This window comes from Manacus candei, unplaced genomic scaffold (assembly GCF_025592945.1).
Source record: "Manacus candei isolate 608988 ecotype Guabito, Panama unplaced genomic scaffold, ASM2559294v1 h1tg000008l, whole genome shotgun sequence".
NCBI classification, from domain to species: Eukaryota; Metazoa; Chordata; class Aves; order Passeriformes; family Pipridae; genus Manacus; species Manacus candei.
The window spans coordinates 5,700,800-5,714,190 of record NW_026138056.1 but is presented as its reverse complement, the minus strand read 5'-3'; the positions used below and the strand labels follow the sequence as shown (position 1 = coordinate 5,714,190).

At 38.2% G+C, this 13,391-nt stretch overlaps 1 protein-coding gene across 2 annotated transcripts in view; it reads right to left on the bottom strand.

Annotated features, from left to right (window-relative positions):
• Positions 1-239: 239 nt before the first annotated feature.
• Positions 240-13,391, bottom strand: part of PIEZO2 (piezo type mechanosensitive ion channel component 2) — a 303,485-nt gene continuing 290,333 nt past the window's right edge. For both annotated transcript variants that reach the window (XM_051772546.1, XM_051772540.1), the window contains 8 exons: positions 13,195-13,342; positions 10,543-10,731; positions 10,014-10,106; positions 8,751-8,923; positions 6,889-7,005; positions 5,061-5,140; positions 3,504-3,687; positions 240-2,597 (listed from right to left, as the gene is read on the bottom strand). In XM_051772546.1, coding sequence (XP_051628506.1) covers positions 2,345-2,597; positions 3,504-3,687; positions 5,061-5,140; positions 6,889-7,005; positions 8,751-8,923; positions 10,014-10,106; positions 10,543-10,731; positions 13,195-13,342 — 1,237 coding nt within the window. In that variant the 3' untranslated portion in view covers positions 240-2,344. The remainder of the gene's footprint in view (positions 2,598-3,503; positions 3,688-5,060; positions 5,141-6,888; positions 7,006-8,750; positions 8,924-10,013; positions 10,107-10,542; positions 10,732-13,194; positions 13,343-13,391) is intronic.

Genomic DNA, 13,391 nt, shown 5'->3' with positions numbered 1-13,391 from the left:
GATCCAGGTTTGGCGAAATAAACGTGCTGAAAGTGCACTCTGTTATGTCCTCCAGGTTGTTAATAAACATGTTAGATGGTACTGGCCCCAGTACTGAGCACCTAGAGTGTGGGCTGCCAGTTCAACTTTATCTGGATAGCTGGTCAGAGGATTGTAATCAGCAGTACACTTCTCACCTGTTGTAGGTAGCTACCCAGTCCATGTCAGCGGAGTTGTTTTTAAAAAAATAAATAAAAAACCCAACAGAAGAATCCTTTTATTTTCAAAGGTTGATCAATCCATGAAAGAAAGAGCAGCACATTTCTGCAAAGCCCAAAGAACTACAGCTCATTCCAAAGACATATTTTTTCTCACCAGAAAGGAAGTGCCTGTTAAAGAGAAGGAACCAGGAAGGGAGCCAGGACCAACTGTGGCCAGTGTGGTTCTGCTGTCTGGTACCTTTAGAAATACATTACACCCTTCACACTTCTCCTTCCAGTGTTGCTTTCCTTAAAATCACTGAACACCCAGGTGAGGATCCATCTAAGCATAAAGGACATTTTAACATCCCTGGAGGCCATGTTAGGGCTGCCCTTTATATTTTGATTTTCATTCACAGGACCTATAGAAGAAATGGAGCAAAACTCTCCAGGGGGAAATGCTGCCTGGCTGTATGAGCAGCCACCTTTCCATTACACTTTGGAGGAAATCTGGTTGCCTTCCAGTGAGTTCCAGTCACCAAATTATTTTATTGTTACAATATCATGAAGCGATTTTTATTTTGTGCACTTCAAGGTGCTCAAAATGTTACTTTTCACAGTATAGAATGGATGAGACAGCATTTGTCATGGAAGCACTCAGCAGAGTATGTTTCAACTTCATTTAGTTGTGCTGTTTTATGAAGTTCTGCAGTACAATGTGCCAGCAAATTATGTTAATTTTGGTTTCTTTCTGGTGATTAACTAATCATTCATATAATAAATAGCAGCTAACTACAAGAAAGAGATTTATTTGTCACAGAGTTAGAAGAATGTCAAACTCTTCCCATTTCATGTAAAAAGGCAGAGGAAAAAATACTTCTAAAATGACTTTGCAACATGTGCTTTATTTTAAGTCATTTACTGAATCAAAACTACACAGTATACCTTTTTAACATACCCTACCCACTCAGTGATTTTTTTTTTCTCAATATATTTTTAACATGGAATGAAACCTACACTGCAGTTGTAAATTTTCATGCTACAATGTTCTCTAATGAGCCATTTGTGTCACTAAGAAGAGCAATTTACGAAAAAGGCCATTTTTCAAGCTCATATGTCTATATTTGGGAACCTAAAAAAAAAACCCGTCTCGGATGTAAAAATGTGACTTGGAATATGTAAACATTTTCATATACCTGAAACACTGGAAGAAGAATATCAGCTAACAGCAAAACAACAGTTGCCTTACATCATTGAAATGGGAAAAAGCATGTCATGAGAAGCAGAGAGAAACACACATTATTCAGTCTTTAAAGGGTTATAAGAAATGAAGTTGCTCATTAGGTCATTGAATTCACTTTCTTTTCTCATCTAATGGAAAGCAGTAACTTTGAAGAGAATGGCCCAGCAGAACACCCCAATAATTCACCATAATTATTCTAGCCATTAGTTAGTCTTGACAAAGTGTCAAGTTTTCAGTTGCTTTTTTTTCCTGAGAAAAGTCATTGATGTTTGGTGGAAATGTCTCCTGTGACTGTACAAATAAAATAAGGCATTTAAACAGATTGTTGCTTGTTTTCTTTTTGCTAACAGAGGCTTGTCCACAGTGTCCTTTGTACATCACAACCTCTGCTTTTCTACAAATGGGTATGGCTAGAATGTCTTCAGATCCCACTGCGGCCCTGGGTCTTGGGTGTCCTGAAGGCTAGTCAGTGTCCCATTACTGTAGCTTGAAAGTCAGTGATGTACAACAGCATATTGCACAATCCAAACTGTATGGCTCCAGAAAGGGTTAAGAAGGTACACTGGAGTCATCTGTGGATTCACTCCCTTCATTTCTTTTTAAGTTGTAATGGTCGTCTGGAAAATTAAATTAGCCAGACAAAGATGCAAACTTTTTGTTGATTAAATTACAAAGCAGTCCCCAGGTTGTAGAGGAGTGGCACATTAAAACCAACAAATCATTCAAACTTCCTCACTGTTGATCCTTAATTCGAAAGGCAGCATGGATTCCTAAGGCCGTAGCTTCCAGGATTCCTTCAGTGAAAAATCATTGCTACCCAACTATAAAAGGCTTAGCTCTTAAGAGAATATTGTGCTTTTTTTTCTTTTTCCTTTAAAATTCAGGTTAAATCAACTTGATTTGCAGTGTGACACCAAAGAGATCAATTAGTTTTTTCCCTAGTCCACTTGATCATGGTCTCTGGTGAGCGATACAGGAATATTAGTTTGGCGTACAGGTCTTCTTCTAGTTCCAGTTCTCCAGTCTCTCGCACTAAGAAGATGTCAGTACACAACTTCAAGATTCGGTCTACATTGGGTAGCTCCTCAAACATGATGGAGTGAGAGATCCCACTGAAAAATTCACGGACAAACTTTCCTATCACCAGGACAACTGAGGCATATAGTCCCATAATGCTGAAAAGAAAGAAAGGAAGAGTTCAAATCATGCCTTGAAAAAGAGTCAACCAAGTGTGAGGAAGCTCATCTACATATCTAAGTGTAGTCTGTGAGCTGGGTGAACATTAACTTCTAATTAGGATTGTGCTTTTGCTGTGCTGCAGGATGAAGGAAAGTAAGGTCTTTCAAACATCACAGAAATATGGAAACATGAACAGCTGGGGCTGCTGACTTAAACAGTTTAACCCCAGTTCCTGATGGTCCCATGTCCTGTCTGCTACAGCTTAGAAGTCACGACTCCTGCAACTTGGGAAATCTGACAACAGCTGGCTGCTAAAGGCAAATAATCTGTCATGTTTCATATTTAATATTTTTTATTAAAATTACATATTACATATGTAACTGGTGACAAACTAACATTTTACCTGTCTCCCCTTATAATCCTCCTATGGGGATTTCTCCAAAATTTTACCATAAGGATATATCTCCTGAGAATGCACAGTCTCCTTCCTTCCTCTCTCTGTGGAGATGTATTTCATAACTGTTTCACACCCGGGGTCCTGGCTACAAGATTGGGAAGGTCGCCAAAACTGGGGAGAATTTGGGCAGAACCTGACCTGCAGCTAAGCTGACATCTTTTGAATTTTTTTACTGCAATAGGAAATTGGTGTGAAGGGTGCTTCTGTTTTTATTCCCACTGGAGAGCAGTTACCAAGGATGATACTATTCCTTACGAATATTAACCCTACTATAGATAATATTAGCAGACATTAACTCGAAAATCTCACAAAACTCCTTTTCAAAATGTTGCAACGTTCAAACACAAAAACAACAAAGAATTAACCTCCCCAAATCAGCAAATAAAGTCACCTCTACTTCTATCTCATGTACTTTATTTAATTTTATGTGAAGATTCCTTCTTACCCATAACCAGCCAAAAATCCAAGGCTTGGAGGACTGACTTTATCACTGAATATGATGAGCTCAAGACTATCTCCAGATGTTTTGAATGTTTTTCCAAGCTGATTCAAAACCCACCATTCACGAACTCCCTCACCAGACTCATTGTTTTTGACCAGGGAAACTGTGATATTTTTCCATTTGCAGTCTATTGAAAAAAAGAAGTGTTAAAATATATACACAAAGAATTGTGGAAATCAAACTACTTTGAGACAGATACTTCAAACATCCGCATAAGAAAATGACTGAGCAATGTAAAAGCAAAAGTTTTTTTATAATTCTCCTAAAACCCATTTTTCATTATTTCTGTACAAAAGTATAAAATTTATAAAACCTAGACTTCTGTGTTTTTCCTTCTGCAAATCTCATCTGAATCTGCATTAAATAAATAAAATATTTCATATCACCTACATTTTCTTCCGTACAACTGTCAAATCATTTTGGTATTTTCAGTCCAAAATGTCAGTAACACTCATCATGTGTGCATTTCAGGCCTAAAGAAAGACATTTAGCCTGAGGGATAGTGGCCAGCTTCTAGATGTCAAAGTGAAACTACCACTGTAAATGATTTATGTCTCGATATAGAAGATGTTATTCCCTTATATCAAAAAAAGCATACTATCCTGTTTTATGCATACTGATCACACAGACAGGAGGCAAACTCTGATCATCCTGAATGTACATTAGTAGTGTATACATTAAAGCCCTTCTGAAGAATGTCAAATTAAGGACCTGACTAATGACTTGTAAGCACTAGTAACTTATTGCTACTCATAGATTGATACTTGAGGTTCAGTCTCAAAAATAGTTTTTCCCAATTAATCTGATCACTGAACTTTGATAGTAATGTCCTACATACTATTACTACTAGTACTCGTACTACTAATATACTCAAGTGCCAAATTTAACCTTTGTTGAGCAAATTGGTCTTCAATAAAGACTTGTTCCTACTCTTCTAATCCAACAGGTTTTTCATGTGTTATGTGCCCATGTGTTCATGTATTCTGTTTGTCTGTGAGTACCTGTATGCATTCTGACTCTGAAATTCAATGATTTATCTATCTAAACTGGGTTCTTTGCACCAATAAGAAAGGAACAGCTTAAAAAAATCAAAATTATGCAGTGTCATTATTTAAGTTGAGGAGCTACATTTGCAGACATGCAATGCTACTGACTGTTCATAGTAAGGTGTTAGGGAGATGCAGAGAAGTGAAACTTCTGATCACTTAGAAAACAAAGGAAAACAGTTCCTAAAGCAGAATTGAAGGAAAGGAGATGGACTTCATCCTTAGAGTCCTTACTGTTAAATACAAAGCTATTGTATACCTGTACATCCAAATGTATTCTCTGTCTTATACTGTATTACCTTATCTTGCCTCAGTCTTGTGGGCATCAAGTAGAAACCATTGTAAGTGCATTTCAGACTGAGGCACCTTGTAACATCTCAGTGAATGTACAAGTGTGAGTGCTGTGTTGCACTTCTTTCAACCATATTCTGTTTTTCATGGTCTGGACACATACCTTTCAATAGCTGCTTTATGGGTTTTGCCAGAGAATCACTAGGAGCCTTGATGTAGTAGGGATACACTTCCTCTAATGTTCTGAAAAAAAAAAGAGAAAGCAAATATTTCATATTTTTATACGTCTAAAATAATTTAGAAATACCTAACAGGGCTATACACAGTTCCCAGTAATTCTTGGCTCAAGCTATGACTTTATAGTGTTCAGATGTCACATCTGAAAGTTAGCTGGATTTATGGGCTACATTTTGTCAGAACTTCAGCAGGGAGCTCCATCCATAATGTCACCATTCATACACTATGAATTCCACACACCTGAGGCATGTGTGTTTGCAAGGAATGTAGGCTTTATATTTTGTTTCCCTTTTTAACAAAGCTGCTTTTATGGTCAGCTATAATGTCATAAAGAAAGGCAGTAGTAAACAAGCTAGAAAAATATTTAGCTAGAAAAATATTTGGTGAGAACAGTTATTACTTTGGAATTGCAAAATATTTCGATAGTAGCACCTGAAAAAAAGCAGAGATTCTGTCCTAACTTTTTCCTCAAATGGCTGAAAAATTCTAGGGAAGCAGAGCTCTCAGGGAAGTCCTGTGACACTTGCCTCCAGCAGGTCCAAAAAAAAGGTAAGAGCTCAGCAGCTAAGTTGTCCCCGTAGGGGGTGGTAAGAGAAAGCTCCATGCTGAATAGCTGCAACAACTGTTTTTCCTTTATGATCAGGTAAAAAAAGCTTAAATCAACAATATTAAGGCAATATATTTGCAAGACAGGCAAATGCAGGTATATCTTCTATGTCACTGTTTGCCTCCTACAAAGGGAAAATTATAAACAAATTACCTCTTCCTACAAATGAGAAAAATCTATCCTCCATGGCTGTACATCACCTTAGGAAATATTCCTGCATCCTCATACAGCAGAAAAGTAAAAGAGGCATAAAATATTTTTAAATGCAATGATCAGATGTGCAACAGCAGTCTGTTTGGATGTACAAGTGTGTGGGGAGGTGCAGAAAAAGAGCTGTGCATAGAAAAGGCAAATCTAATTCCTACCTACTAAAAGATAAGAACCTCTCAGATTTTTCACAATCCCAGTTGGCCTCATTTTAAACTTTTCAACTCTGGTAGCCACAAATCAGATTAAGTGGCCTTCAGGGATGATGTGCTGGTTTAGCAGTACTTAGAGACTACTGCTGTAAAGTAATCCCCAGTGAGCAGGCGGAAGAGGAAGAGCCAGACTCTTTTCCAGTCTGGAAGGAGGCACCACTGCTGTTAATGCTATAAGGATATATCCATAGAATAATGTTTAATATTCATATTAGGACCATGCCTTGTGAATTTCCATTACAGGAAAAGATCTAATGTCAGAAATGACTGCAGATGTTACCCTTTGACCGCAGTGATTTAACACTTCCTTGCCAATCTCACACTATTCAAAATTAACAATGTGAAATACAGTCTGGATGGTTATTTAGAACAAAAAAATCCTCAATACAACATCCTCAGATCAAGTTGAACGGAAGCAACGCAAAGGCAAGTTGAACTATAAATATAAATATACTGCAGTGAACTTGTGTTTATCCAATAAATCAAAGTTGCTAATAGCTTCACCATGCTTGTTGGTGATGATCCAGTGTTTGTGGTCTTCTCAGCCTACATTTATAATGGAAAGCAAGCTTTTACCTTTCATACTGCTATTATTTGACTTCAGTGCTGTTGGCCTCTGTTATTAGAGGGGGCAGACAAATGAAACAGTTGCACAAGCTTGACCTTCTTAGGAAATCAGGCTTCAAAAGGGAAAGTTTGCATATAAATAGGCAAAGAAAATAACTTACACCTTTTCCAGTTTCTCTCCAGACATCATTGTAGCAATATCTGTTCTGGTTTTGTTTTGTAGTTTAAAGGTAAGTTTATCTGATGCTATTTCAGCTTTGGCACCAAGGGTGAGATTTCTGTTGTAAGTAAAAAGGAAGACACACTGTCAGCCTACAATGCGAGCATAACCTAAGCACTTTTTGCTGAATGCAAGAGCTAGTTGTCTAACTAGTCAGCACTGACCCTGGCTAACCTAGTCTTTGATAAAGCAAGCATCATGCGACCTGTACCTGAGATGGTGTGGTTTTTTTCACAGAGGATATGTAGCAGCCTTAAAGGTTTGTTTTTCTAACTGACTATGCCTTTGTATACAGGACAATAATGACAAATTAGTATAATTTTGCTCTCACTTTAGGCAATGGGACCGTTCAGTGTCAGGACAGCTAAGGATGTTGCAGTCAGCTACAGCTTCCCAAAACACCACCTCAGCCCTGCAGAAACTTGTCTAACAGACTGATAGGACCTCCATGCCTCCCCCTCAGGCTTCACACCAACTGCAGAACATGCCTGGTGCAGGATCAGCTTTCGCACAATGCCTTATGCCATGTCCTGTGGTCCAAGTGTGGCAGCTGGGTAAGGCTGGGGGCTGGGAGGACTGCACAGAAACATTACCAGCAGATGCTGTGCAAAGGCAAACAATGTGTGACACAACAGGCTTATCTTACTGCTGCTTGTGGTCTCCTTGCCTAGATGAAAGACAGCATTTAAGTAGAAGGTCACTGTGGTAAGTCTTTAACATTTTCAGTTATTCATGGTCACAATGTAATCCACAAGATATAATCTGAGGGTGAAAAAGGTCTCTTTCAACTTGTGTATGAATGCTTGTAGTTATGAAAGCATATGGGCAAACTGAGTAGCAGTATTAAAAAATAATATAAGGCTCAGAAATGACGGAGTGGAGTAATTCAGTAGCTAATACTCAATGCTTCCAGGAAAATAAGAGGGGTCAAATAAAGTTAAATTAAGGGTGCAGATTCATTACTATTTTTGACTGTGGAAAGACTGACCCAGCAAGTTCAGAGCTCCCACAGTGATTCAGCTGACCTGCTTCTTGTGCATAGTCTTTTGTTATAACAATCCAGCTTCTACTTCCAACAAAACACGTAGATACCAGGGCTGCAAAGGAACTTAATTTCCACAAAGTGATGACTTCAGTTTAATCCAGCAGTCTACAGGAACCCCAGCTGGCAGACAGTAGTGAACAAATGACCTTGGTGACTGGGTGTGGTCTAGCCTGTGTGCAACGACTTTATTTTTTAGGCTGTTTCTTTCAAAAACTTCATTGTAAAGTATAGTTCACTGAGGCCAAAGGAATCACAAGTAAACAGGTAAAGGTCTCAACAAAAGGGATCTGTGCCATTGTTATGTTATTTGCATATAAAAATAGTTTGTCAATTCCAGACTCCCTCAAAAAGAGGACCAATCAGTTCTGTTTCTATTTCCTCATAGGCTTTATGCCTTAACTAGGTCTGAGTATTCAACTTCCATAAATGATAACAAGACTGTTGTTAGGGCAGTTTATTTGAACATCTCCATGTAAAACTGGCTAAAATTTTCTTACTCTTCCTTTCCCTCAAGTCCCATTGAAAACTCTATCATGCCATTTTAAAGAATTTACTTGGAAGTGGCTCCACTTCTCTATTTTTGAGAACTGCAGGCAATAAATGTTTCCCTGAGTAACAAAAGTGACTTCTCTCTGTCTCCCTCACACTTATAGATTTTTGCTCTGCAGTGCAATAGAATTTGCTGAAAAACTAAACCAAAAATGCAGCATGGAACTGTTCTACTGAGGAAATGCTTGGCAAACAGCCTTTTTAATTACCTCTGAATGGTCCACGAAAGAACTACAGTGAACTCAGATGAAAAATCCTGCAGTCCTTCTATCATTTTCTGTCTACTGGGAGGGCTGATGGTCCATAAAGAATTTGAATTTCCCTCTAGATCTGCTAAAGTTATATCTTCTTTTCCATAGCCCTCTAGAAACTGCAAGGCAGCCTGTAGGTGCAGAAAAGGAAAATAAAATTTCAGAGCAGTGATATCCACAAGACACAGAAGCATATCTCCCAGTTAGACAGAACTGTAAATGTTTGATTAACTGTAAGTGCAGGGGTGTGCACTGATTGCCTTCCTCAGGTACCAACTGGGGCTCTAGATATACCCAAGCTAAGAAGGCAAAACAAAAGTGGCCTTGCTGTTTGATGGCCATGAAGGCCAAAGCAAGCCTGAAAGTTCAGGAAGTAAACTCTGTAGAGTGCTTAAACTTGAGTTAAAATTTTACTCTGTCTTCTGTTGAGTATCTTTCTGCATAGAAAGATGTCTGCAAAGGATAAAGCAACTTGAAACTCGTAACTTTGAAATGGATCAAGGTTATAATATTAACGCAGTCATACATGGGCTATTTGGTAGGATCTAAGATCAAAACCTATTAATTCTTGAATGGAGTAGTAGCAAGCACTTCTTTTAAAGCTATATCTGATCAAATGACAGCTATGTTAGCAATGCAACAGTTTCTACTAATTATTAGTCTTTTTCTTGTAGGAACTTGTGAAAACTTTATGCATATTGCTTCATGAAATACTGAGAGTTTGCTTAAATGGTTGTTTTGACACTTTAATGTCAAAATATTTCTAGCCCATGCACACTTTCTTTTGACAGCACCACCTCTCCTCATCAGGAGGTGAAAGATGTGTGTGCTATAGGAAGGACCATGGGGCTTAAAGGACCAACACTGTTATGTCCCCACAGCACATTTGTTTTGGCAGTACACAAACAGCATCATGTCTCCTAAAGGTTTGTGTCATTTAGAAGAGAGGTTTTTATTCACAGAACAGGACAACTAAGGTTTCTGTCTTCCAGGATTTTTTGGAAAGATGTCTAGATTAATGGTAGTTTGCCTGATCATAACTCAGCTCTGTCCTGACAAATGATTTTGTGAACCTTTATTCATTCTACTCTTTGTGAAAATATCTTCCAATTGATGACAGCACTGCTTACCACTTATAACTACACAAACAAAACTCACAAAAGGCCTCCATGGAAACATGTACACATTTTTAAGTAATGAGGTATTTTACATTTCACTTACAGTGTTACCCCTATAGCCTGCCAGAAGCATATTGAAACGAGTCTGATTGAAATCCTCGAGCTGACTCTGTTGAGCACTCATTGTGAAAATAGGCTGGGAAACAAAAGAACACACACTTGTCACATTTACTTCACATTGCTGCTACATACACAGTATAGCATTACAGCCCAAGACAATTATGGCACTCAATTCGAAAGAAGAAGATTATAATTTCATTCCACTGAGGTGCAAGCTACCTCCAATTATCTTGTATTTACCACGTGGACCTGTAGGCAGTTGTCTGAGTGTATCTGATGAAGGATAATTTATTCCACTGCTAGTAGATTATGGTTTTAACTCGAAAGTGAAGATAGTATTTTACATCAGTGATAAACTAACATGTTTTTAAACCCCAAAGGGATAATTTGTGGAAGTTTGCCTGATACCTTGCATAAGGCAGGAGAGTTCAATTCAACGAAGGGAAGAAGAATAGTACAGGAAATACAGTGCAAAAACCAGAGTTAACTTTTAGTGTGTCTTCTTTTTTTACCTGATAACCTCCTAGAGTTATTGTGATTGATACATCTAGAGGCTTGTTGGTGATGCCTGCAACAGATTTGATTAAAGACATGAAGAGCAGTGGGAACCAGACAATACAAATCAGCAAGACGATAATCATGCCACCCATTCCATACTTCACAACTTTCTTTTTCTTCTGGCCTCTTGGTTGGGGATATCTCTGCAAAAGCAAACAGCAATATGATAATGTCTCTTCTATCAGAGGTACACTTCATATGATTTGATTAGTAAATATATAATGATATTAAGGCTTCCCATCCTTTGTGGTAATTTGCTACCCATTGCCAGGCCAGTTATTCTGAGATTTTTTTTTAGCCAAGCCTGCACAGACACTTAATTTCTGGTGACAACAGTGAAAAGTGACAAATTAACCCATATCAGGTGTGTGTTCAGTGTGACAAATACTGGGATTTTGATTCTTCACAATGATAAAGAAGGAAGAAATTGCTAGGATAATTTGAATTTTTTTGTCTGGATGAGTGCAAACATGAACTCACATGAACAAAATATAAAATAATAGCAGCAACAGTGATACAACATTTTGTTCCAAAAACTGCTATTGTGATTGACCCACTTTCTTGTATATAGCCTTCCAAAAAGTTTTATCTCAAAGCTCCTTAAGGTAGTTCCTCTCATAGATCTCGAAATGCTGCAAACCATATATCAAAGTTGGGGGAGCAGGAAAATTGTTTGCCAGCAACTGACATACACAATCAGTAGAAATGTCTGATATTGCACTACCTTCACATTCATTTCATACTTCATTTACAGTATTTCCAAGAGTTGTTCACAGGCTTTATCTAATCTGTTTCTAGTGAATCTGACACCAACTGCATTTAAATAATGTTTACAGTTTTGTTGTTGTCCCTAGAATATTGGTACTGCTGATGTAACATCCTTCCCTTTCTTAGTTTTTGAGACCAAAAGTGACTTTGCTTTTCTTCTCCTTTCAAAGCAGATCACATGGTATGTCTGTTCTCCCTTGCCCATAATGCCATCCCTCTGTTATTTGCCTCACGACTGAATACCTTAGTAGCTTCACCATCCTGTAAAATGCCTTACCATCACTGTAATTTATTTTGGTGTATTCTCTTATAAGGATTTAACTCTGTAGTGTTTAGGAGTCTGTCTTTCATGCACTGCATACTGCACGTGTAAAATAGAGATGCATTTTGCGTTATATTGCTCTGTACCGCAAACACACGCCAGGAATACGGCTTTCAGGAAATTGTTCTTGCTTTACAACATCAATCCATAAAGCCCTATGAGAACATTAAATTCGTAATACAATGCTATATTTAAAACAAATTAGTTACTTTTTGAAGCAGTACATCAAGTAATTTGTCCTATGCTACAGAGTACTCTTTTCATTAAAATATCGTATCAAGATCAGCAGGGGTATATTATTTGTCTGTAAGAGATTAGTTCAGGCACTTTTAATGACATTACAGAATACCTCAGAGAGAGTCTAACAGTTAAAGTACTTAAGCATACCACTCAATGTGTAAGAGACAGAGAGAACTGAAGCACCTTGAACAACATGTGAAGTCATGGCTAGATATTTTGCTACATGGCATTAGCACACACATTCTAGCTTAGATGTGGAAATTTTCCCATGTCAGTTCTCTGCTACATATAATGCACATGATCCTGTTGTGGTATAAAAAACCACAGTGAGATGGACAGTCAAAGTAGAACTGGATTATTATTTCTCTGACCACTGAAGTTCTTCGGAACTTCTTCCATTCATGGCAGTAGTGGGAGTCACAGAGAAAAAGCCTATATACAAGATTTGTGTGCTCTTTAGCTCTGAGTTAATCTAAGTGACATACTTGGAAAGTAATTGCCATTAAGAGACAGGATTATAATAAAAGTAGAAATACGTCAGTAACACTTAAAAATAAATCCATTTCAATGCAGATGTAGAATTTCTGACTGGTTTGGTCACTCTTAAAATAATGCTTAATTTCTATTTCAAATTGGCAAAATAAGCAAGCATATGGTTGCAATCTTTATAGCGGTTATAAGGAATCCAGAATTTACAAGTTTAATTTGAACTGAAGCTTAAATGATTTAAAGAGACTGAAATTTCAGTCAGACAAATGCCGGGTTTATCTGGCCTACAGTTCAGTTCTGGATGTGCAGGGACTCTCCTGAGACAGAGGAGCCAGCTGAGTTCCCTCTACAGTTACATGAACCTGATGTCCCTGGGACCTACAGGGACATGGGCACGAACTTTTCCTTCTACTGACCTTTCTCTTCAGCTACAGTTTCCCTGCTACTGCTGGTAACCTATCTAGTTGCGTGTGAGACTGTGTGAGTACCAGCCCTGAAACCCAGGCATGCAATTAAGCCAGAAGGCACATGCTTGTGGAGTTCACAATAATGGTGGAAAAATAAGCTAGGCACAAAAGAGAAGCCATTTGAAATTTCACTCCACCTGACTGCCAACTACCGTAAACCACTGAAGAGTCTGAATATTTCTGAACATAAGCTCCAGGTGTATCTTCTAACAAACTGGTTTTATGGTGGATTTCCCAATCATTTAGGGAGCCATGATTATTTCTCTAAATTTCTGCAAGGGGGAGAGGAGGCCTGGATCACTTATATGGGGCTTCCTTACTTTTTCTGACTCTCGCCAACACTTCAGGATGAATATATGGGCATAGATATCTTCAACACAGATCCAGCTGGAAAGACTGAGAGTGGTATCGGTCCAAACCCAGTCCATTACTGCTCTCAGCTCAGTCAAAAACGGAACTAGGCGGAACCTGCAGGGAGATCACAGCAAATAACTCATCAGAAACAGAGGGATCACAC